The sequence below is a fragment of the Taudactylus pleione genome, unplaced genomic scaffold, assembly GCF_031769625.1.
Source record: "Taudactylus pleione unplaced genomic scaffold, aTauple2 ptg000156l, whole genome shotgun sequence".
NCBI lineage: Eukaryota > Metazoa > Chordata > Amphibia > Anura > Myobatrachidae > Taudactylus > Taudactylus pleione.
In genome coordinates, this window is record NW_028284558.1 from 4257193 (window position 1) to 4282790 (window position 25598).

A 25598-nucleotide genomic window follows, 5' to 3' on the forward strand; every position below is an offset into this window, starting at 1 on the left:
AACATCCCTGGCTGGGACTCACTGGCAGCTGGTTTGACTCCCCTATTTGAATTTTGGACTGTGCTGCATCCCCACCTCTGGGGCCTCCACCAATCATAAATTACCAGGGAAGTCCAGGACCAGAGCATTGTGTCCCTCCTGGAAAGGGTCATGTTGGGAGTTATGCTATCAGTACACATTTGCACCAGCCCTATACCTGGTGCAAGAGATCTGATCAAAATCAGACATATCTCTGCATATGCCTTCCACATACACGCCCAAGAAACGCTCACAGAACACTTATCCTACTTCTGAATGACCTAGCCCCATTACACCCAAATGGAGATGCAAATAAGATGGATACAACTCTGAATTTCCCATAACTGCCTATGCTAAGCAAAGGAACATTTAGGTCCGCAAATCAGACTGGCATGCAAATCTGCATTAGTGTGAATGGCCTACTTTAAAGATACATGTTAGACAAATGTAGACTTATCGCAAATGGGTTAGAGCAGGAACAAATGTTTTTCCATGATGTTCAGTTTTCAAATCCCTGGTTTACTACAAACTTTGGTCTTCCTTTTCCAGGAAGGGAAACAACACCAAAGATAAAGGTGCCAGTCACATGAGGAATAGCAAGATGGTCACTTCCTAAAGATGACTGCCACCTATGAAACTGAGGGGTCTATTTACTAAGCAATGTTAGGAGACAAAGTGAAAGGAGATAAGGTGCCAGCCAATCAGCTCCCAATTGTCATTATTCAAACACTACCTGTGAGATGGCAGTTAGGAGCTGATTGGCTGGCACCTTATCTCATTTCACTTTATCTCCTAACACAGCTTAGTAAATAGACCCCTTAATTATGGAGATCATTCACACCATGTCCCATATGGCCATAGTGTGGGATTCTAGGGAGGGTATAAGATTCCTGACTAGAGAGAGGTAATTGGTAGGAGAAAGGAGTCGCTGAGGGTTAAGGTTTGCATTGGCCTTGGCTGCATCTACAATATCTAATTCCCCAAAAGAACAGTTGAAATTTGTCATCAGGTTTTGACTTGTCAAAACTAGGGTGACACCTGGGCTAAACTATTGCCACAGCTGACAGTAGGACATTGGGTCAATCCAGGGTTTCAATCGTTAAAAGTCATGTTTATTACCAAGGTTATCTAGTATGAAATTTTGGGACCTGGATGATAAGAGCCAGATACTCACCCCTTCCCAACATTCCTCCACCCCTGCTCAGGTCCTCTCTCACCGATACTCTCAACGCCACAGAGTTTTCACAAATCGAAAAGCAGTAATACACGGTGCGATATGCACCTTGCAATGCGACGGCTGACATACAGTATTAGGCGGTCCCCACACAAGGAGCGGTCGGGTGGCCAACAGACCCGATATGCCAGCACCCCCACCCGCATAGCGCTGCATGGGATCGCACATCACATCCCCAGATCAAGTGAACATGCAGAAAGATCTGGAGGAGCATTGTATGATCCCATGGGAGCACACACTGGCCGATACCATGCCGACACACGTAACGATATAGCAGTGATATCATTCCAATCTGTCGGATCTGCTGCTATTGCTATATCGCACCGTGTATGGGGGCCTTAATACTTTCCTGTACCCTTATTCCACCTTGAACTCCTATCTCAGCTGTATATGATTATCACAGGCAGTTCTTCCATATGTTTCTTAACAAAAAAGCAAAACCGTACAGGGCGGGATGCAGCAACCTGAGAAATGCGGTCAAACCCCGAAAATGCTGAATTGACTGCATTTCTCATATGCATTCATATGCACTAAGCCTTCTTCAGATGGCGTTACCCTATAGAAGCCTATGGGCTTCTCTCCGCAGAGTGCTGTGAGAGGGATCCAATCAGATTCCTCCCAGCACCCCCGTGGAGCGAGTGTCCTTCTGCGCATGCGCAGAAGGGCGCCAGAGGGACTTCTGGGTCAGAGATGCAAACCGTCGTAATTAACGCCGTCATGCATATGAAGGACGGCGGGATGCATCGCATCCCGAATGCGATGCGTCACACATCCCGCCCACACTGAGAGTGGGTTTTTAGAGTTATTGCCATAACAACTAATCAGATTCTAGCTATTATCTTCTAGAAGGTGCTAGATACATTATAAGTAGTATCGGATTGGTTGCTATGGGCAACATCTCCACTTTTAAAATACCACACTTTAGTAAATATACCGCTGAGTGTCAGCAACTGATCTCCAGCCTGGTAAGATGTTGGCTGCGTTTCCTCCATTTCGATGATGGGCTGGGAATATGTCATTGCCCAGCTCCACAATCCCAGCCTGATAAATTAGTACAAGATGCTGCCACTCTCACTTCAAAACAAGTAACAAGCAATCGGGAGGTGTCAGTGCTTCAAGGGGGCGCTCCAGGTATTCAAGGAGGAGGAGTGACTAGGGTGCCCAATCTACACCAAATCTATCTTCTGAAATCACACCAGGATCTTGCATAAAATGTTATTGGAAACGTGTCTACTGAAATCTCTCCAGGTAATTTTAGATCAAGGGCCGGATTCAGATTTGCAGGAAGGTCCGTTTTGCAGATGGATCTTTGGAAATGTTACACCGCACATGCTCCTAGGCCGAGCATATGCAACTTTAAGCAACAACGAGCAATTCAGATGGAACTGCAGACTAGTCAGCGTATGCAGAGGTCAGCCTGAGTTCAGATGACTGTATTGTACCAGGTACAGAGCTGGTACAATGGCGCTCTAATTGTAATAATGGCCGCTTTTTAAAGTGGACGCATAGGGGCGGTGCGGTAAACTCTGCGGATCCACATTTAGGGCTCTATTTAATACAATCTGCATATTGAATGCAGATTGTAGTGTGATATTATCGACCGAATTCGCATTGCAAATTCAGGCAATATCACAGGGATTTACTACAAATCCCTTGCAGGGACAGAGCTTGCGATAAAGCTCTGTCCCTGCAAATCCCCGCCGCACACTAGTCATGGTATTTTCGCAAAAAATACCGTGACAAAGTGCCCGCACATGCGCCGACTGGGCGCCGCTGCTACCCACGCACTAAGCCCCGTCCCCATGATTGTGGACCCCCCGCGACTCCCCCCCTCCCTTAATAGCACTTACCTGCAGTCATCGGTGCTCCGGTGATGTCTTGCATGCCTCCGGTCAGCTGATATCCCATACTGCACTGGGACCCGATCACCTGATGACCGGGCCGCAGTGCACCATGGGAGACAGGCTGACTGGAGGGAGAACATCACCGGAGCCCCGACCACCGGTCCCTGGAGTCAGGTAAGTACATTTTTTTTTTTTTTTGCAGTATGTCAACTTGCGGTTTGTTTAGACCACACAGCTGATCACTGGGACCGGCCCTGGGCTCTGCCTTTTAGAGCAGAGAAGGAGCCCGGTAACCGGGGGAGACCCTGGATAACGCCACCTTCAGGTGGCGTTATATTATCTCAGGGCTTTCCCCGATATTTTTTTACAATTTATTTTTTTGTAACTTTGGTCGGATCACATTTCCCATTACAATTATGGGAAATGTGATCTGCTTACTAAAAATAAATGATACTTAGGGGTTGGAGTAGAATTTTATAAATTCTACTACAATTGCCCTTTAATAACTATAGGTGATACTAATGTAATGTGAAAAGGGTGTGAAAACACCCTTTTTCACTTTATTTTAGTAAAAATAATGTTAATAAATAGAGCCCTTAGTACCTAGAGCGCAATTAGGCCGACTTGGGTGCAACTCTAAATCAGGCCATAACACAGTAGCTTGGTGCTCCTTTTGTATGTGATATACTAATTTAATCACTAAAACACAATGGGGGCGATTCAATTCAGTTCAATGCTGAATAGCCCCGGGAAGGAGTTCCTGGAGCTATTCAATTCATCGCGCTGTAAAGTCCAACTACAGGGCCTGATTCAGAGATAAACACAAAGGCGATTAGCGATTACGTACGCAGATAGAGCGATTGTTGTCATTGCGCATGCATATAAGCCACACTGTGCGTATGCAGCAATCGCTCTTCAATTACGGACGCACAGACGAATCCATCGCAAAGTGAGTGACGGGCTGTCAGCGACTGGGTGTGGAAACGGGGAGTGGTCATAAAAACGCAGGCGTGTCTGACCATCTGAATGCCGTTACATGGGTGTGCATAAATTAGACCTTGCAATCTCCTATGCAGGAGAGCTCCTAAATTTGCGGCAGGTCAGACCTGCCATAAGGGCAAGATGGCGGCTCAATGTGCATCGATGTTACAGATATTTATGCAGGTAAGCAACGTCGTTCATATGTGAGATTACAGCGTTGGGCGTCCTTATGCTCGGGTGCTCTTTGGAATCGTTAGCATATTTTCGCAGCTGCAATCGCATTAGCATCCATCTCTGAATCAGGCCCTTTGCGCGGTGAATGGAATAGCCCCGGGAACTCCTTCCCGGGGCTATTTAGCATTGCGCTGAATTGAATCTCCCCCAATGAAACAGTGATATAAAGTTTGAGTTCTCTTTCCCAAGTGAAATTCAGAATTACATCTGACTTCACAGACTTTCCCCTTCTTACCTGTACGAATTACCACTCATGAGTTATGTACCTTTTATGCTGCACTCACATAAAATATACACCATTAAAAAACAAATATCCATTCATATTGGGTGATAATATACTGAATAAAAAAATTTGTACTACTGATCATAATATAGTAACTGAAAACAACTGTAGGCCTGATTCAGCACGGATTGCTCTGGCGATAGTGGCTGCGTAATTGCACGCAGTTCTGCTGTGAAAATAGGCTAATTTTTGCAACTGCCAAGCCAGCATAGAGACGACCACTGCCGCTTTCTCACATCCGTAATACCTCGCAGTCCTGCGTACACATCGGTAACATCAGTCCCTCACGTAGAATGACCGCAGCTCTGACCTGTGCTGTGTATGCCATCGCAGTGGCTAATTTATGCAGGCCCATGCAACGGCGTTCAAACGGACAGGCACGCCTGCGTTTCTCAGACCACTTCCCGTCATCACCCCAAAACGCTGACATCCCATCACCCATTCTGTGATGGCTTTCTATCTGCGTGAGTGATCGCAATGCTTTAGCAGCGCACCGCGTTCATACCCAGCACGCACCATCGACCGGTCTGTGTACGCGGTTGCAATTGAGATCCATGCTGAATCAGGCCCTGTGTCTTTAAATATACAGTAGGCAGCAGCTGCTTCATTCCTTTGCTGAAATCTGTAAAAGCTGCTCAGAGCTCCAAGCTTCATTATCTTGCATTACACTAGATTGAGAATATACTGGAAAGATGGGACTGCTGGAGAAGAATTCACTTTGGGCCTGATTCAGAGCCGCAATGACAAAGTGCACGCAGGGGAGCGATGTTTTGCTACTGCTTGTAACATCTCTCCTTTATTTAGCCAGAGACCTCGGGTACTGGGCCTGATTCAGAGCCGCTCGTAAGCGGCCGCTCGTTCGCTATGAGCGATGTTCACACAACTGCGCATGCGTATGGGTCGTAATGCACAAACCAGTCATTGCAGTCGAAAATCGTGCACTCGCAAAATAGTGAGGGGCTGCTAATTTGAGTGACAGAATGTACAGTTTGTGGGTGGTAACAGGGGAAGGTGCTTGAAAACGGGGGAGATCCTAACGCAGGCGTGCCTAACAGTAAAAACGGCATTTAATGGGAGTGTATAATAGTAAAGGAGCGTCATCGACCACGTCACTTGGTTGTCTTTTAGCCTGAACTGCTCGCAGTGATAGCGGTAGGAAAATCCTACCACAAGAATTGCGAGCAGTTCAGATGCCTTTCGATGTTCCCGATTAATCTAATAAATACCGGAGATGACGTGTGATGCGAAAGGCAAAGGGGCGTCTTTACAAAATAGCGAGCTAACTTTTCGAACGCTCGCTCAGACATAGAGGCGTCAACAAACCGCAAAGAGCGAGCGCTCAATTTAAATAGCCGGCCCCTTTTTTGGAACGACCATCCGCAAATAGCGTCCGGCTCTGAATCAGGCCCTCTGTCCGCAACTACAGCCCATTATGTGCGACTGAGAATCAGCTCCTTATTGTGCAGCCCTGAATGTAAAGATTACTAAAATAAGATAAAGGGGGTACATTTCCGGTGACAATCCTTGCTGTGTAGAGGGGTACACAGCCATTTCCACACCACGAAACTGGATTTCTATACCATCTCTAAGCTACCAGAATTCAGGCCTCATTCTTTACTGTTATTGAGATGCATTTTGGGCCTTCCGGCTGCCCGTTGGCAGAGAACTACATATCTTATCTAGGCATTCTTTGCCCACATTGCAAAACAGAACTTCAAATGCACAGTAATGAAGGGTGTACCAATGTTTATTCCAATCACAAGTTTGCGTAGGCATCTCTCAATAACAGAGAATAGGCAACCAGTGCACTTCATTAATGGAGATCATTTGTGTTTAATTGTGCTCTTAAAAAAAATAATATTGTTTTTGTGTCCTGCTTGGTTCCTTCCCAAATGTCTCACTCCTTTATATAACATTCTCCTGCAAGATTCCTCTCATGCGCTTCCTTATCTGTGGAATTTCATACCTCAACAATACCACATAGTTTGAAGTTTCTGCGCAAGAGAAATGTAGGACACCTCAGCACGCGTTATGTAAGAATAAGCACCTTTTCCTCTACAACACAGCAAAAATATTGCTTATCTATGCCCATCAGCCTCTCTTCCCCACCAAACGCCAAGCATGGTTTCCTTGTTATTTCCAGTATGGATAATGTTAGAATCTGCCTGAAGTCCAGAGCTCATATTTCTATATATGTGTTTACTTTACACAAACACTACACTTCAACACTCTGAAACGTCCATTGTAATCATTAGGTAGAATTTAATCTTAATAAAATAACAAGAGATATGGTAAGAACTTACCTTTGTTATCTCTGTTTCTACGAAGTCCATAGGGTCCACAGGGTTGACCTTGGGGTATAGGTTGGGAACCAAATCCGGGCACCACGCAGTTAAAGCTTTTAGCTCCCAGGATGCACTTGGGTCCACTCTCCCTATAACCCCACCCCCAAGCCAGAGGCACCTCAGTTTGTAAGTAGCCAAAGGCCGGAGGAGGAGAAAAAAAGAGAGAGAAAACTGGAACACTCAATAACCATACTCACAGAAATGGGAGACGGAAAACCGGTGACCAGCCACACAGCCCATTTGAAGCCAGGTGCGTCAGGGCGGGCGCCCTGTGGACCCTATGGACTTCGTAGAAACAGAGATAACAAAGGTAAGTTCTTACCATATCTCTTGTTTTCTACTTCAGGGTCCATAGGGGGTCCACAGGGTTGACCTTGGGGATGTCCCAAAGCAGTTCAACCAAGGGAGGGGACGCTCCTGTGCTGAGAGGAGAATCCGCCGCCAAAAAGGAAGCATCCGGAGAGGCAAAGGAAACCAATGCCTAGAACCTTAAAAAGGTGTGGGCAGAAGACCACGTGGCCATCTAGCAAGGCAAAACAGCCAAGGCGCCACAGCGAGCCACCCACGAGGGTTACATGGCCCGAGAAAAAACAAGCATCAACAACAGAAAGGCCTACCCATGGGTAGGCCCCTGAAGAAGACATACGAGGCCGTCCAGCCAACATTTGGCCATAGGCTGGCCATCCTTTCCTGTTAAAACCAGAAATCTCAGACCACCAATAAGGAGTCCGATTTCCGTCAGGAACTTGAACGGATCACATAAATCCACAGAGGCCGGACCACAGTCAATGAGGCCACACCAGCCGATAAGACCGGGGACTGAATGGCCTCACCATAAGTTCCAGAATAATATGGAACCTAAAAATCACTAAGAAGAAACACAGGGTGAGAGCAACTCACACCCTGACAAGATGCCCTCCAGAAGAGGGAGCCACATGAGAAGGCTCCCAATTCCGACACTCACCTGGGTGATATAAACTCCCTGAGAGAAAGAGAGAAAGCCAAAGCAATAGACCATGTAATGGCAATCACAACCAGCGGTTCCATTAACTTTCCCCGGAGTCAACGAAGAACCACTACTAACTCCCAAGGAGTCCCTAGGGAGGACAAATGGAGGCATAATCCAGAAAACACTCCAAAGGATGAACTGGATACCAGAGCGGAGCAATTCCATATCTTAATCATACTGACAGTGTAGAGATCCGCACTGTCAGGAAGGCCAGGCCGAGGGTGAAACCCAAGCCAGCCGGAAGGAATGCCAGAATATCTGGAAATCCTGGACACCAGAGGATCATATCGACAGGTATAATACCATAAGAATTATGGCTGCCACAGTTTGTGGTAGGTCCCAGCAAAAACTGATCCATGTGCTCTAATCATTCCAACGATGACAAAGCCAGGGAAGCCGTAAGACCACTGTAGGGACGCAGTCAAAGACAAACGACCCAGGTCCAAGACAAACCCCAGGACCCTGAGACAACAGGTCTGGGCAGTGAAGCATCAGGAATGGAGTATCGATGGAGAGACTCCGAAAAACCAAGTACCCCTGACATCTGGGGCAATCAGGAGCCACCAGCAGGAAAGCATCTCCGTCTCGATTGAAACACTTCCCTCGAGGAAGAATGGAGACCGGAGAACACAGGTACGCAAATTGGAAGAACTACTTCACCGACAAAGAGTCACTGAAGGTTGCTTCAGAATCCCCAGAGTTGGACTGTAACACCATAGTGTGATAGAGTCAGAAGGCCATGAGGGTCACCTCAGGAGGACCCCCCCCCCCTGCTCACCAGGAGATGAAACCTCTCTTGGGGAAGAGACTAGTCCCCTGGATGCACGTCGTGACGGCTGAGGACTCCCGCTTACCAATGGAGAGCACCTGAAATGAACACTGTCGAGATGGTCGGGAGGAGACCCTCAGACAATGTCCGAATGTATGACATACCTGACATTGCCACCCAACGAACAGTATTGCTAAAAAGGAAGCCACTGTTCTGACCCTGTCGGACTGAACTTTTTCAGGTTCACCGGGAAACAAGGGTTATGCCAGAGTGAAGGCCCAAGACAGGCTAAAGTTCCAACCAGTTAATTGACAGGGTGGAATCGACAGACATCCAACTGCACTGAAATGGATGCGAACCAGACACTGTCCTTAGCAAAGAATACCCTGGACGAGATGGCCATAGTCACCCGAAAAGGGACCGACTTGCCTCCGGGGAGAGCATCATCGTTTGAACAGTGATCAGACAGAAATAACTTGTTCCATCTGGAGATAAGCCAATTATGGAAAGGCCTGGAATGGAACTAAGCCCATTCCACCCTTCCAAAGGCAGACACTGAATAGTGGACCATGCATCCCAGAGTGTAAAGACATATGTCGACTGCGCAGACATCCATGTACTCCTAATGGAAGAGTGGAGATGCCGTCTTATGCCAGAAGAATTCTCAGATTCTGAGAATCCAGCAGGGCTCCTAGGTGAAGAATACCCAGAGAGGGATGCAGGGAGGACTTTTTCCCCATTGATTAAACGTCTGCAGTCAACCCCCCTGTCAGTCAGTCAGACCCGGCTGTAAAGTACCCCGGTGATCCTGCTAAGAGCAGGAGGCCATCCAGGTACAGGAGCATTGGGATATACTGAACAGAAGAACTGTCAGAAAATCCAAAACGCTGGTAAACCCCTGTGGGGCTGAGAGCAGTCCCAACAGGCAGAGCCCGAAAAATCGTAAGTGCTGTGATACAGCAAACCTCAGTCCATGCTGAGGTAAGGTCTCTGTAAGTACCCGTAGGCACGCGTCCTGTATATCCAGTGATACCATAAAGTCCCCAGGTTCCAAACATAGTATGATGGAGCATAGGGATTGCTTCCTGAGCCCAGGTAGCTTTAGGAACTGGTTCGGGGAATTGAGACAGAGAATAGGCCAAAGAGGACCATTCAGCCACCGCACCAGAAAGAAAGCAGAACAACCAGTCCCTCGCTGAGAAAGTGGGGATGGCCCAATTAGCTCCGCTTACCGCAACAACTGTATAGCTTTCTGGATTTGTAAGGCCCTGTTCCGAATAAGGGCCTGCGTACCATCACATGGAAATAGGCCGCCTGAGCAAAGAGAGTGCGTACCCTCCTACCCACGTAGCCGTGGCAACTAGACACTAGTACCGGGCAAACTGAGAAATCGCCATCTCCCAGTGGTAGGCCTGTCTCGTCAGGCTGACGATATATCCGTAGGTTCAGAAGCAGGATCGGCTGGCAGTCCAGGTCTGCTCGGAACTGGATATGTCGGCCCTTGTAAAGGCCGACAGTCTATGAAGAAACAGACCTTTAGGCTGACCCAGAGGACAAAAAGACTTAATAGTCTGAGGCCCCGTAGTGAGCATAGCTGACGGCGGGAAATTTGTACTGCCACTGTCAAGGTCAGGACCCAACAAGATATACCCTATAGATGGTATCTGCACCTCTGCATTCCCAGAGCGCAGCCATAGGGTATTACGGAGGATACCGTCGCAGCCGGAACTCTGAAAATTAGGAGCTGGTATCCAATATAGGCATGTCCACCTATGACAACTGCATATATTACGTGAGCAACCAAATACATTTGAACCCCAGACGTGTTGGAGGGGAAAAAACATTACAAATGCATCAGCTCAGTATGCAATAGTATTAACCAACCATGCTATCGCCATGGTAGGATGGGTAACAACCCCTGAAAGCGAGTATACTGATTTCAGGCAGAGTTACCACCTACGGATCAGAAGAATCCGACCACGCAGGAATGGGATGCGTAGTAACGTCTGTAATCCGACGAGTAACACGCCCATCCACCCCAGGAGGGGCTCATGATGACCCTCAGGGAATTTGGGACAGGAGACCAAACACTGTTGTAATACCTCATATCTGGCAACAGCCAGAGTCCCGCCATGCGATCCACCCGCTAGTCAGCAACAGGGACCCAAAAGGCACGTAATACTGAGGGTGTATGATACAGGTGCAGAATGGACCTGCTACCAGCCCTAAAACAGGGATAATAATACTTGAGATAGGCTTCCCCCCGTGTAAGAGGGAAAGAGCCCAAAACAGTATCCAGTTCACGGTAGAGCCAAGTGGGAAGTAAGCACAGGGCGTCAACCACGCCAATTTGCGTTTCATAGAAAAACGACATCCACCCAGGGTGGCTGTTGTGGTAATCCCTGCAAGGGGCATGACAGACTATTGTGGCACCAGGGGGAATTCATATACTCGAAAAACCCCTGTAGGGAGCGGTAGTCTGTGTCACAGGCGAAGAGTGCAAGAAACTGCGAGATACCCTGAGATGAAAAAGGGCAGTATGGTGAAGTAACCCCAAGTGAGGTACAACAATGGGGCCCGCCCGGCGATCCGCAATTAAGAGGATCCCGAGAAAACAAACCGCCCAAGGGGGTCGTGAAAGGGGCCGGCACCCGATGACGCCACATACAGAACCCTTTAAGAGTTAAATCCTCCGCACTAACACCTGCAGCACATGGCTTGCAGGATAGTAAAAATGGGTGCAGTATAACGCTCTATCTCCTGGTCAGACATATCTGACCAAGCCTTGTGATCAAGCAGCGCTATACTGGTCCTGACTGAAACTAAAAATTAGCTGCAGGGACCCATTTTCAGCGTATGCAACACACAGTTCCACTCAAAATATGGCAACGTGCAGCACGCAACAGTATGTGACAAACCTCACAAATATTAACAAGTATATAAATGTGAGGTCTCAGAACCACCCCAAGTACAGCTGTATTAGGGCAGATAAGGAAAGGGATAGATATACACTGACAGGTGAGAGAATAAAGTACAGTCAGCACTAGCATAAGTCACATACAATGCAGATATATACATATATACATAAACATGTCATATAATATACTGCACTATTACACTGCATTCAACTGCCCAGATTCAGTGTCTGGGAAGGCTACAGCGCTGTGTACACTGACCTGATGGTGAGGTACGCAGGGGGACTGGACTCACTGCCATCTCCAGAGATTTCTGCTGCACCACAGAGAAAATGGCCGCTGGAGACCTCAGAAGAAGCGTGGCCCGCGGAGGAAGCAGCTCAGCGACGCCAGACTATAGATACTGAAAGGCGCGCTGAGCTGAGGGGAGTAGCCTCTGTAACAGGGAAGGCTGTCTCCCCTGGCCGGCTATTAACCCCCGGGACGCCGGCTCCCTGCACCGAACACTAAGTCCCTGGTCTAGTGGACACACGGGGTATGGGGGGCCCGCCGCCACTGCCGGCGCCTCCGGTCTGTCCCCAGAGACCGGAGGCACAGGACTGCATTTTAAATGCGCGGATCACCGCAAGCGGTGACCCGCGCCTTACCTGCTCCCCGTGGATCCGGCAGCAGTCCTGGGCGCCCGCAGAGTCCGGCTAGTACAGACTCTGGGGTCCCGCTGAGATCCCCAGATCTGTACTGGCGTCTCGGCGCCAGCGGGGTGACGGAGCGGCAGCTTAGACGTCCTATGGACAGTCTGACGCTGCCGCTCTGAAGAATCCAAAGGAAAAATAAAAAACTCTGTCCTTTAGAAAAAATAAAGCTTAGGGGCTGCTAATCAGCTCCCCACTGCACTAAACGGTGACCCGATTCCGGCCGGGCACCAACTTAAACTGAGGTGCCTCTGGCTTGGGGGTGGGGTTATAGGGAGAGTGGACCCAAGTGCATCCTGGGAGCTAAAAGCTTTAACTGCGTGGTGCCCGGATTTGGTTCCCAACCTATACCCCAAGGTCAACCCTGTGGACCCCCTATGGACCCTGAAGTAGAAACAGAGAGGTTACATAAAGGGGTTACATAGACTGATACAGCGACACAATTTGACCAGTTATCTGGCAATTTTTTTTTTTCAAAAACAGCTAATTTTTTTTAATTTTATGATGGAATTAGGTCAAGAACATCTATTAAAAACTTATCCAACACAATATTATTTGAAATAAATATATATTTTTTAAACACATAACATTAACATCGGTCAACGATATATCAGACTATCGATGATAGGAACATCGCGACCATTGCAACTTTAATTTCCTTAGCGGTTGCTCCTCTAATCAGTCGTCAGGTATACACTGGGGGGCTGAGGGGTGTTAATATACATTTCCCCGGTGTCTGCTCCTCTCTGCAGTCGCCTTTGGGGTCGCAAACGATGCGACTATGCCAGGCAAGTGGTTAAACGGGAAACACAACATGTACTGTACATTTAAACAATTTACAGTAACAATTAAATACCCGTGCCAATGCATAAGGGCTGCATAGATGATTGGAAATTTGTATTGTATGCCATATTATTTACATTTATCTGTTAATAAATTATTGTTCATAACCAACTTTATTGACATGATGCAGAACAGACCGTTAGAATAAAAAGGATTGAAATATGTAACGTTGCTAAACAGGAAGAAGTCAAACTGCAATTAAATGATCACATACACTCTAAAACAGCCAGATTGAAAATGGGCATAATTCATCCACAAAACATACTATATTTTTAATCACGCCCAAAAATAAAAAACAGGTCAAAGAGCAAGATAAATTGATACCACAATACCATTTTCCCAATGATTTCTGGTTGGAAGATCTGTTTTATGCAGAATAATGAACTGTATTTATGACATAACAGGATAGCTGGCACATGAGTACATTTGTTTACGAAGGCCCAAAAGCGAAAAGGACGGAGTATTCTTTCCTATAAATAGTGCAATTATCAGTGTAGTACCGGTAAACATCCACAATTTACTTAGTCTCTCTCACTAAAGTTTTAAGCTGGGTAGAGATGTGCACAATGGCCCGTGTTTCAGTTTTGGTTCTAATTCATTAACGTATTATTGCAATACCACCATCAAGCGTTTTGGTTCGGATTTGGTTTTGGACTCCTTTAAAATTGATAAAAGAATCGATAAACATAGCTAAAATCATGACATTTGGATTTGTTTACATGCAATCCAAAACTGAAGTTCGTTTTTTAAATTCGAGTTCTGACCCCAAAGTGATTCTGAACTGGGATCTGACTCGACTCGGAACCCCTAAAGTTCAGGTGTGTTCGTTTTTTCAAGAAAACCGAACTGTACATCTCTAAAGCTGGGTATAAGATATACACTTCATGGGGCAGAGAATTGTTTACTGTGGGCCTGATTCAGAGCCGCTCGTTCGTTCCGGGCGATGTTCGCAGATCTCCGCATGCGTATGGGTTGTAATGCGCATGCGCCAACCAGTCAGTGCGGTCGGAAATCGTGTGCTCGCAAAATAGCGAATGCCTGCTAATTTGAGTGACAGGATGAGGCGTTTGTGGGTGGTAACAGGGGAAGGTGCTTGAAAACGGGGAGTGGAGATCCGAACGCAGGCGTGCCAAACGGTCAAAACGGGTGTTTTAAGGGAGTGCATAATTAACAAAGCAGCGTCATCGACCACGTCACTTGGTTGTCTTTTAGCCTGAGCTGCTCGCATGATTGCGGTAGGAAAATGCTATCACAAGAATAGCGAGCAGTTCAGACACCTTTCGATGTACTCGATTAATCTAATAAATAGCGGAGATGACGTATGATGCGAACGGCCAGGAGGCGTTTTTCAAAATAGTGAGCGCATGTTTCGTTCACTCGTTCAGACATAGAGGCGTCAACAGACCGCAAAGAGCGAGCGCTTAATTTAAATATCCGGCCCCTTTTTCAGAACGACCGTCCGCAAATAGCGTCCGGCTCTGAATCAGGCCCTGTGTACGCTGCACCAGGGCCTGATGAACGGTCAATAACCCATCGCATATGTCGTGTGCTGCACATGCTATGTCGGTCCCATTGAAAAAGGCAGTATTTGGATTTTGCAGTGTGTATGGAGATCGACCCAATCCTGCATATAAAAAAGTCACCTCGATTTGAAGCCCAGGTGTTCGATTGAAACAAAGTAAGTATTGTGTAGTGTATACGCTCCACATCTGATGTTATGGGGATCGTTTTGGTCATCAGAATTTGTCTAGTAATTTGCAAATCTGTCAAGTGTGTACCTAGCTTAAGGCTCAAAGGTAATAAGCTTGATTTGCTGGTCCCGCCGGGATTCAACCTGGTTTTGCCATGATACTAATTGCCGCTTTAAAACTAGTGGTGCCAGGACCAGCAAATCAAAACATATTACATTTGGGCCTTACTCTTCTTCTTACCATAAGCCATACACCATTGTGTACTGTAGCTGGTCGATTCAATAATCTTGCCCATGCAAGTAAGTGCAGCTGTATGCCACACTTATGGTAGCTCCGTTCTCGCTGAATCTTATTTGCTGCCCAATAGGGCTTCGTACAGAAATCAGCGAGCCCGGGGCAAGATCAAGTAACGAGCAACAGCAACTCTTTCCATTGTGGCTAACTGAATTGACACCCATGAGTTTAATGCTGGGAAATGTACCACTGTAGGAGACATGTTACTGGCCAGTTGGCTGCTATTTTTGCATTATCAACCATATTATTTATTAAAACATGGTGATGTACCAGCATCCTGACAGGGTTAATATGCCGACACTTGTTGGTCAGTATGCTAACCCTCTCCCTACCCTAACCCTCTCTCTTTGGTGCCTAACCCTAACCTCCCCCTCTAGTGCCTGAACCTCACCTCCCCCTCCCCGCACCCTAAACCTCCCTCCTTAGTGCCTAACCCTCCCCCTAGTGCCTAACCCCTGACACTCCCCCCCACCCCGCTACTTACTTTCGGCCTCCTGGGGGTCGGCATGCTGGTGCCGTGATTATGACCGGCGCCGGTAATGTAATTGTCGGCATCCTGTCCGCGGGGATGCCAAACGCATCCCTTTACCACAAGTCCCATTAAGAAGGCTGAAGAGCAAGTTTAGAGAAATAGGAAACTCCTGGCCACACTGCAACATTTATGGAGATTCGCCTGAGGTCTGGAAAGTATCCAGGTTTACCTAAGTGAAGGGGCCGTCTCAGATTAGGATTTGAGTCAATCATATGATGCTCATATATCCAAACCTGGAGTGACCTCTTTGGAAAGCGGTTAGATGAGCCAATTGCCCAGCTATGTTGTAATATGTTGCAATAAATATTGTGATGCTCCTAAAAGCGGCGAAAAAAACAAGTTCTGGTACATTTTGTACCTAGTCGTCCTCCTCCTCCTCCTCATCATCATCATCACCACAGGCACTGTGTTTAAATGGTGGAAACCTAATTGGCAGTTCACGCCAAGCATCCAAGGTGTCTGTGGTCAACTTTCCATGCTGATATTTGATTACAAAGTTACAAATTTTCAGGCAGGGTAGGTCAGTGCCTTTGTGTATCATCATTGTTCCCCATGTCTGCAAAACAAAAATGTTATAATGTAAATAATTACAGTAATAAGTCGCAAAGACAAAAAAAATTAAACAAACAATACTCTATATTAAATGTACACATATAGAGATATAATTCTTGCGCCACTGAATGGGGTCAACGAGTGTTCCTTTATATAATATCAGGAATAAATCCGATAAAATCAGTCACCAATGTTCCTTATCAAATTCTACTTTCTCTGATCTTCATAAGCCTCAGGATAACACTTTCATGAATATTTCCAAAGACCATGTGAACGAGAAGAAACAGAATTTCTATATGGTGAAGTACTTAAAAAAAACTGAAGCAAGTCCACGAGTCATTCCCGGGAGACTGGTGGGGTTTTACCATCTCATGCTTGCTTGGGTGCTATAGGAGACTACACCCCTACAACACGGTACACGGCTATTTTTTACCCTATCCTGTGGATTATGTTTTGATATTTTATATGTTGATGTTGTAATAAAGTTTTTTTGAAGTACTTCACCATATAGAAATTCTGTTTCTTCTCGTTCACATGGTCTTTGGAAATATTCATGAAAGTGTTATCCTGAGGCTTATGAAGATCAGAGAAAGTAGAATTTGATAAGGAACATTGGTGACTGATTTTATCGGATTTATTCCTGATATTATATAAAGGAACACTCGTTGACCCCATTCAGTGGCGCAAGAATTATATCTCTATATGTGTATGTAACTTTTTGGAGGAATAGAGACTCCTCCTATGTAGTTCTTTGCTGCCTGTATAATGTTTTGAAGCGCTAGTGTTTTTTTCCATTTATTTACTATCTATATTAAATGTGTAATGAACAAGTTAAAGTGAATCTATTGGCTACAAACAGTGGAGGCAGCAATTATGGGCTGGATTATGATTTAAGGAAATGTCGTCTATCGCTTAACTCAACCAGTGGCGGCAATGTGGCATTGTGCATGGTCACTCAACATTGATAGACATAGAATGGATATAGGGCCTGATTCAGACCCGCTCGCAAGCGGGTCGATGGTGGGGCATTGTGCACGTGCGGCATGTGCAATGCGCGTGTGTGAGCCCCGGAGCGGGTGAGAAATTCACTCGCTACAAACGGGGCGGCTGTTGATGTTGAGATCGACAGCTCGCCCCGTTTTGTAGGCGGGGTGGGGGGATGGCTGGACAAACAGACCCGTTCGTCGGCGGTCCTACAGTGATGTCAGTATTGAGCTTCCGGCTCTATTATAGCCGGAAGTTCACTGGGGCTTGCGGTAGATGAGACCCTACCACAAGGGTCTCGTCGCAAGCCCGATGGTAGCGACCATCACCTGGCCGCTCGCAAAAGCTGTGGGTGGTCACACACAGCTTAGCGAGTGGCCAGGAGGCCGGCTTAAAAAAAAAATAAAAAAAAGAGGCCGCCCTCATTCAGAGTGAGCGGCTCTGAATGAGGTCCACAGATAGATCCGTCCACAAAACAGATGGTCACCACTGCAAAAGGTCACTGACGAACCTGACCTGAATGTGTGTTTGTGTAGAGTGAGCCTCCCTGCATGGAACTCTGCATCAATGTGCAGAGTGAGCAAATTTTGCCCAGAATAATGGGCAGCCCTAGGTGGATTTTTACTGCTGAGGGAGATGCATAAAATGAGATTTCCTTTTGAGAACAAAGATGCCAGGGGTGAAAACTGCACTTCAAAATCCCACATGCTGGCAGGTTAATACTAATGTGAGTGTATAAAGAATTGTACTTGAGGTAATGACTTGGGGAAGATGACCTCGGCCACAATTGCTGCCAAGTAGCTGATATATAGGATGGAGCTGGTGTAGGCAGTAGAAAGCACCAGCCAGGGTTGGCAGGAAACATAGGATGTTTGCAGGTGCAACAAATGGAGATTTTAAAACTAAACATGACTGAAGAACAATGGCTGTCAATATTCTCTGCTAAAGAACCAAACAGCAGAGAAAAATATGCAAAATGCTGTTCTTCTTGAGGCTATGCTGGAAAAATAGGGAGTCAAAATACACTTATATGTACATGTCCCCTGCCTTTGTGTCAGGCATGTATTACTGGGCCTGAGTTGAGTTGGCTGGCCCACACGCTTCCAGCCAATGGTGCATGTCTTCTAGGGCAATGAGAAAGTGGGACCTGTCATCATCAATTACTCTCAGCCCGATATGGATACAGAATTGCCTATGTCAAAGTTAGCTTTCACTGGCTCCTATATGCCAAGATAAGCTTGGCCCTTTGGAGTTGAATCTCCAATGTGAAATCCTGATATATCAAAACTAAAGTATTTGTTAAGTGTAATCGGCCTTTAGTGTGAGCCGTCCTTATAATACAACAGTGTGGAAATTAGTGTATATTGGTTTCTTACAAAACATGCGGTGTACTCTCTTTCCAGAGGTAAGTCTCCACCACCTCCAGGATACCCACAAACTTAAGGTTTGCGAACCAAGGCCTATGTTATTACTCATCCTGGACTCTTACAATCTGAAAATCTGCAACTGCATCTCTCAAAATTTCATTCCAATAAGGAGACCCCGACCCTGATATGGCTGATGAAAATGTCTCCATTGTTACTTTCTCCAGCGGGCGCTTGGTATCTTGGGGCTGATTGAGCAGTGGATGGAATTGTAAAGCCGTACACTAGCAGCTTTGCAATTCCATCCTGCTAACATGTAAATGCTGGAGGCATGGACGCAGATGACACCCCTGTTTCTGGGAACACAGGTCGGCCCTGCCCCACCCCGCAAATGCCTGCCTGTCATTTAAGCAGCGGCATAAGGGACCCTGTATGCGATCTCGCAGTACCTGTCCTACACATGCGCGGAATGGTTCCTGCGCATGCGGCGATTCTCGATAATCGTGAATCTGCATGAGTATCACCATCTGCATCCTCTACTGAATCAGTCCCCTTGTCTCACGAGGGAAAATATCTACCTCTACCATTCAATTAACAAGTGCAGTCTCACATTTAGTAACAGCTTCCAGGACAGGTATCAGCACTTGATACCTGTCCTGTCTGAATCACATCTTGCCATGTAAAATGAAATGTATTCAGTTTCTGCCTAACATATTTGCTCCCGGTGTTGTGGTTTGAGGCTGACCTCCAGGGCATCCAGAAATAATACTAGTAGTGGCAACATCCTAAGTAGTAAAAGGTAAGTGCAACCAGGATTCCTTACACAACGTAAGTCAGCAGGACCTCCTCTCAACCCCATTTTAACAAACAGTTAAATGCATGAGGATCGAGATCAAATGATTTAAAATCATAGTTAATTCTCTTCGCCATTTGAACTGCACTTACTCGTCCACAATCCTTGCAAATAATTTCACCATTTGTTTGGTAATCGGCAGATTTTTCTTGAAGTGTTTTATTTTCTCCCAGTTTATACAGTTTCCTGAAAAGAAAAAAAAAATAACATATTAAATGTGTAAATATTTCAGTGAGTTTATCAGTTTCATTTTGATACATGGGGGTATATTTACTAAAGGTCTATTTTAATTGTTTTTGATCAATTTTAAATCCATCTAAATCAATATTGAATTTCTGGAGCTAAATCACGCATTTACTAACAGACATTTTTTTTTTTTTTTAAGTGTTAGTAAATGTGTGATTTAGCTCTAGAAAGTCAACAGTGATTTGGAAGGATTTAAAATCGATCAAAATCGACCTTTAGTAAATATACGCCATGGTGTTTGTGCTTTCTCCTATGTACAACACTAGAGAACCTTTGTGGAACCTTATAAATAAAAGAAAGCAAAAAATATTTTCTTTTAGGTTTTTTCTTATTTACCAGACAATGGAGATCATTTACGCAGCACACCCAGGGCCTAATTCAGACGCTAATCATTACATTCTAAAAAGTCCTATGGCACATTACGCGTTACTCAGAGTGTTTGCATAAAGGTGTTGTTGCGATCGAGACACACAGAATAAAAAATGTTGTGGAAAAGTGATGGGCGTTCCTTGGTGGTGTATTTTAGTGCACGCAAAATGGTTATTCAGTGGGTGTGTTATGGGAGTGTTGTGGGTGTGTCAACGCAAGGGGCTGTGGAGCTCATTCAGAGCCGCTCGCAAGCACTGTGCGCTCGCAAGCGGCCCGATGTTTGCGCACTGCGCATGCGCCACGTCCGGCATGTGCGAGCCCCGAGCGACTGAAGTTCAGACACTACGGGGCTCGCAACAAGACGGGGTGGCTGTCGATGGTGAGTGACAGCACGCCCCGTTTTGTGGGCGGGTAGAGGGGGTGGCTGTACAAACGCAGGCGCTCCCATAGGAACACCTGGCATTCGCTGGGCGGGAAACTGGTCGCGATGGTCTCCTGGCCGCTCACACAAGCTGTGGGTGGTCTCACACAGCTGTGCGAGCGGCAGGAGAAAAAAAAAAAACGCCTACAGACCCAGCGAGCGGCCAGCGGCTGCGAGCGGGTCTGAATCAGGGCCAGTGTTCACAGCCGCCAGCATAGGAGGCCATGGTCAGACGGATACACTGCACCTGCCATAGGGCTGGTGCAGGTGCAAGTTTCGATGATGCGACCGAAGGTGGTGTATAAGGACACATCAATCAGTATTACTATATGCACGGACAGTAAAAGTGAACGTCTCAGTCCGTGCACATTTGACCTCTTGGATGTACAGAAGGGAAAGGGTTGTGGCGACCTTGGCAAAAAGGTAACTGACAATAGTTGTTACTGCTTGCGATTCAGAATCAGACCCCCAATGTGCAAAACAAGGGTGGAGACTTCTAAAAAATAATTTATTAACAGCGAATCAGATCTTAGCTATCATTTTAGAATGCACTACATAAATGATAACTAGAATCTGATTGGGTGCAACAACTTTACTTTTTTGAACTTTCGGTAAATTCCCCCCAAAACATTTTGGTTCTGGACTGGAGTATCAACTCTCCACCCTTGGGATATAATGCCACAAACTATAAATTCAAATCAATGTACAGAACGGTACTAAAATCTGAAGAAGCATTCTGTGCAAGAGTGTAAACTTCACATCACTGGCCAATCTCTTACCTCTTTATTATTTTTAATAAAATAAACGTTTCAATTTTTCTTCAAAAATATCTCAAATTTATGACTTGCATTAATTATAAGACTGTGAGGTCTTTGGCACTGTCTGTGATCTCAGGGCCTGATTCAGAGCCGGACGCTATTTGCGGACGCTCGTTCAGAAAAAGGGGCTGGCTATTTAAATTAAGCGCTCGCTCTTTGCGGTCTGTTGACGCCTCTATGTCTGAACGAGCGAACGAAACATGCACTCACTATTTTGGAAAAAACGGCCCCTGGCCGCTCGCATCATACGTCATCTCCGCTATTTATTAGATTAATCGAGTACATCGAAAGGCGTATGAACTGCTCGCAGTGCTTGTGGTCGGATTTTCCTACCGCAATCATGCGAACAGTTCAGGCTAAAAGACAGCCAAGTGACGTGGTAGATGACGCTGCTTTGTTAATTATGCACACCTTTAAAACGCCCGTTTTGACCGTTTGGCACGCCTGCGTTCGGATCTCCACTCCCCGTTTTCAATCACCTTCCCCTGTTACCACCCACAAACGCCTCCTCCTGTCACTCAAATTAGCTGGCATTCGCTATTTTGCGAGCACACGATTTTCGACTGCACTGACTGGTTCGCGCATGCGTACTAAAACCCATACGCATGCGCAGATGTGCGAACATCGCTCGGAGCTTACGAGCGGCTCTGAATCAGGCCCTCTGTTAACATTAAGTTGACTCAAAGTTTATGTACTTTTGCACAGGTAATCACAGGAGAGTCCCCCCGCCCTGACCACAATAGCAGTAGTATGTTACAGGAGTTTACTAGAGCTATGGCCACAACATGAAGTATAAGGGATGGAACGGAGCTGCTGCGAGTGGCAGCAGATTCTCCTACCAAGTCTGTTGTGCGTGGATCTGAGCGATCAATCAGTGCACTAGACCAAAGAACAGCTGCCAGCAAGGAGGGTAAGGCATCTTACTATGCGGTGGGAGAATATGTGCTTGAGGAGTTCAGTTCTGTCTCCTACTGGTTGTATTTTGTATATTTATTATGGAATTTTTTACCTTTTCTTGACCACTTTAGCCTTACTACCACCTCTAATGGCTTACTGTGACTGCTGGCTCTGTACAAGTCTGAAGTACTGCAAACACTGCACTTTGTATGAGGCAGACAAGAGCTGGTTAAGTATTAATTATGTCCTCTTAATTGGCTAGCCATACTCACTGTAAAATCAAGCATTTGGAAACCCCCCTCTAGAAATCCTACATCTGCCCCTGTTTTGCACGGTGAAATTTGATACGCATCGCTCTGAATTTCAAGAAATGCTCCTTAATATAAGTCCTTGCTTTAACTTATTACAGTAATCAAATTGTACAAACTGTAATAGAAAAAAAAATAAATCGATTTTATACACTGCTCCGCAGAACGCTATACTTCTGTAGGACCTTTACTCTACCCAACCACTTCCCTCTGTCTCTTTAAACTTCTGCTTCACTAAAGATGCAGCCAGTTTTCTCCACAAGCCTTGGCACCTTGGCGATTTGCCCAGGTACAGCTGGGCACATCGAGTCACGCCATGGTTCCAGCACCGCATTTGCACTTTGGAACTTTTATAGAAGTTTGCCAGCAGGTATCATAGGTAATTTACAAATGAGAAGTCACTTGCTGATTAAACATCACACTTTTAATAAAGGAACAAATGAGTTCCTTTATTACAGCACCCAGCATACGTATACACAGGAGCACGGGCTAGTTGACAACAGATCATTATGGCAGCAACCCCAGACTATATTTACAGTAAGGAAGAGAAATTTAGCAGAGATTAAAATGCTCCAGTTTCTTAGTACCACTCAATTCTGTAGGGGGAAAAAATGCCCCACTCATGGGTGAATCTGCAGTAAAGATGGATCATGCTTCTTTGGGACATGCAGTACGATGTGACCCTCAAAACCATAGACCAGTGGTTTCCAAACTCAGGCCCTGATTCAGAGGCGCTCGCTATTTGCGAGCACTCGCTCTGAATCAGGGTGGGACGTTTTTGGTTTTTTTTTTCACCGGCCTCCAGGCTGCTCGCTAAGCTGTGGGTGACCACCCACAGCTTTAGCAGGCGGCCTGGCGATGGTCGCGATTATCGCGACCATCGGGCTTGTGACGAGACCCTTGTGGTAGGGTCTCATCCACCGCAAGCCCCAGTGAACTTCCTGCTCTATTGACATCACTGGTAATGTAAGTAGGGCCGCCCACAAACGGCAGGTATTCCTTCAGGAACGCCTCGGTTTGTCCATCCAACCCCCCTGCACGCCTACAAAACGGGGTGGACTGTCAATAACAATCGACAGCCGCCCCGTCTTGTAGTGAGTCCCGCAGTTAGTGAAAATTCACTCGCTATGGGGCTCACGCACGCGCAGTGAGCTATGCGCTCGCGATCGGGTCTGAATCAGGCCCTCAGTCCTCAAGACACCTTAACAGTCCAGGTTTTCAGGATATCCATACTTAAGCACAGGTGACTTAATTAGTACCTCAGTCAGTTTGATTTTACCATCTATCCACAAGCATGGATATCCTTAAATCCTGAACTGTTAGGGTGCCTTGAGGACAGAGGCGTGTTTCAGCAAGGAATGCAGTTGCTTATACGCACGCAATTGTCCGATTGTTGCGTACTGCGCTTGCGCATACCGGCCACTGAGATCGGGAGTACGATCGCAGTGTCATTGACAGGAAGTACCATTTGTGGGTGGTGACAGGGGGTGGTCCGGCGAATGCAGGTGTGTCAGTGCGTTGGGACGCCGTTGCATGTGCGTGCATAAATTATCCACTGTGACACCATAAGCAGCCTGAGGCCACATAGCGTACGCTGAAGTAAGCAATTCCTGAGTGAGGACTGACCTGCCTTAACTGTGTGTGTGGGTCTGATGTTACTCGATGTTACTGATTATTTTGCTATGTTGCCAAAGTATACGGATGTGAGTAAGGGGAAGTGGGCGATCGCAATGCGAATGCAAACATTTACATATCACCGCTGATATTAGCAACTGCGTTGCATATAAGAAGAATAGCGATCCTTGCTGAATCAGGCCCAGAGTTTGGGAACCCCTGCCATAGACTAACATGGACCCTATATGCCGCACTACAAGTGCATTGATAACATGCTATTTTGTTTGTGTAATAGGTAAACCTGGCATAGTTGCAGAAGTCAGATTACACTATTTGTGTGAAAATAACCAGCTCCATCTGTGTATGCTGCCCTCACATGAACAACGTAACCTGGGGACCATGCTCTCTATATCCAGCTGAGATATCAGCTGGTCTGTGCAGCATGTTCACACAACCCAGACAGTATTTTATCTTATGACCAGCACTTCTGAATGGCTGGCTCAGCATATCAAAGATGAGATCTCCATGATTTAAAAAATAAAAACAAAATGGCGACTAACAAGAAAAAACAAAATGGAGTAGGAGTACACAATTTTTTTCTGGCAGGTAAAGACCTCAACATTTGCAAGGAAATCAAATACTTCCAATGAAAAACGTACTTAAAATCTCTGTCTACAATGACATGATGCATGTCTTCTATGACATAAATGTCGCTTCCAGAACAAACCAGCTTCTGACATTTCTTGCACAAGAAGGCCACCATAGAAGGGTTCTCCTGGTACACTTTGCGCTTGTTTTTCCTCTTCTTCACTTTTTTTTCGATGACGCTCTGAGTCTGAAATTCCTGGATCTAAACATAAAACATTAAGTTCTAGACCCAGTCCAGTAATGCTCTAATCCTATATGGAACACAGTATGGCCACATTGATGAAAATGGTTCCACAGTTGGCTGTGAAGCAACTAATCAAATTGTAGCAGTCATTTTTCTAGGTGACAGCAAATATACAGTATGCAAAACATGAATGTATTCTTGTTCAGAAAAGTTTGACAAAACCTAACTCAGTATTCTACGCATTAATGTACATTTGACCCTGGAAGCACTTATGGATCAGTGCAGACACTTAGTAAATTTACCCCTAAGAATCGACATGTCAATCACGGGTGCGTTTGGCCATTTTTACCACTCGCAATTTGGACAATCACCTTTTTGCCCATATATATATATATATATATATATATATATATATATATATATGTATATATATATATACACACATACATACACATATGTACACTAACATAATATAAATAAGTTGGGGGTAACATAAGAGTAGCAATTGACGGGCAGACAATGAGGTGCAGGTTTGGGTGGCTCTGTTCTTTTTTAAACAATAATGCCTCATCACTAGGTTAGTGGACTCAAGCCATACATCAAGCAAATTTCTGAGGACCTCAGAAAAAAGTGTTATTGATGCTCATCAGGCTGGA

The 25598-nt window shown here is 45.9% G+C and overlaps 1 protein-coding gene across 1 annotated transcript in view; it reads right to left on the bottom strand.

The window, feature by feature from the left end:
* Positions 1 to 15623: 15623 nt before the first annotated feature.
* Positions 15624 to 25598, bottom strand: part of IFIH1 (interferon induced with helicase C domain 1) — a 76089-nt gene continuing 66114 nt past the window's right edge. The window contains exons 16-18 of the mRNA XM_088474889.1: positions 24770 to 24960; positions 19530 to 19623; positions 15624 to 16240 (exon numbers count right to left, since the gene is read on the bottom strand). Of these exons, the coding sequence (XP_088331015.1) occupies positions 16043 to 16240; positions 19530 to 19623; positions 24770 to 24960 (483 nt within the window). The 3' untranslated portion in view covers positions 15624 to 16042. The remainder of the gene's footprint in view (positions 16241 to 19529; positions 19624 to 24769; positions 24961 to 25598) is intronic.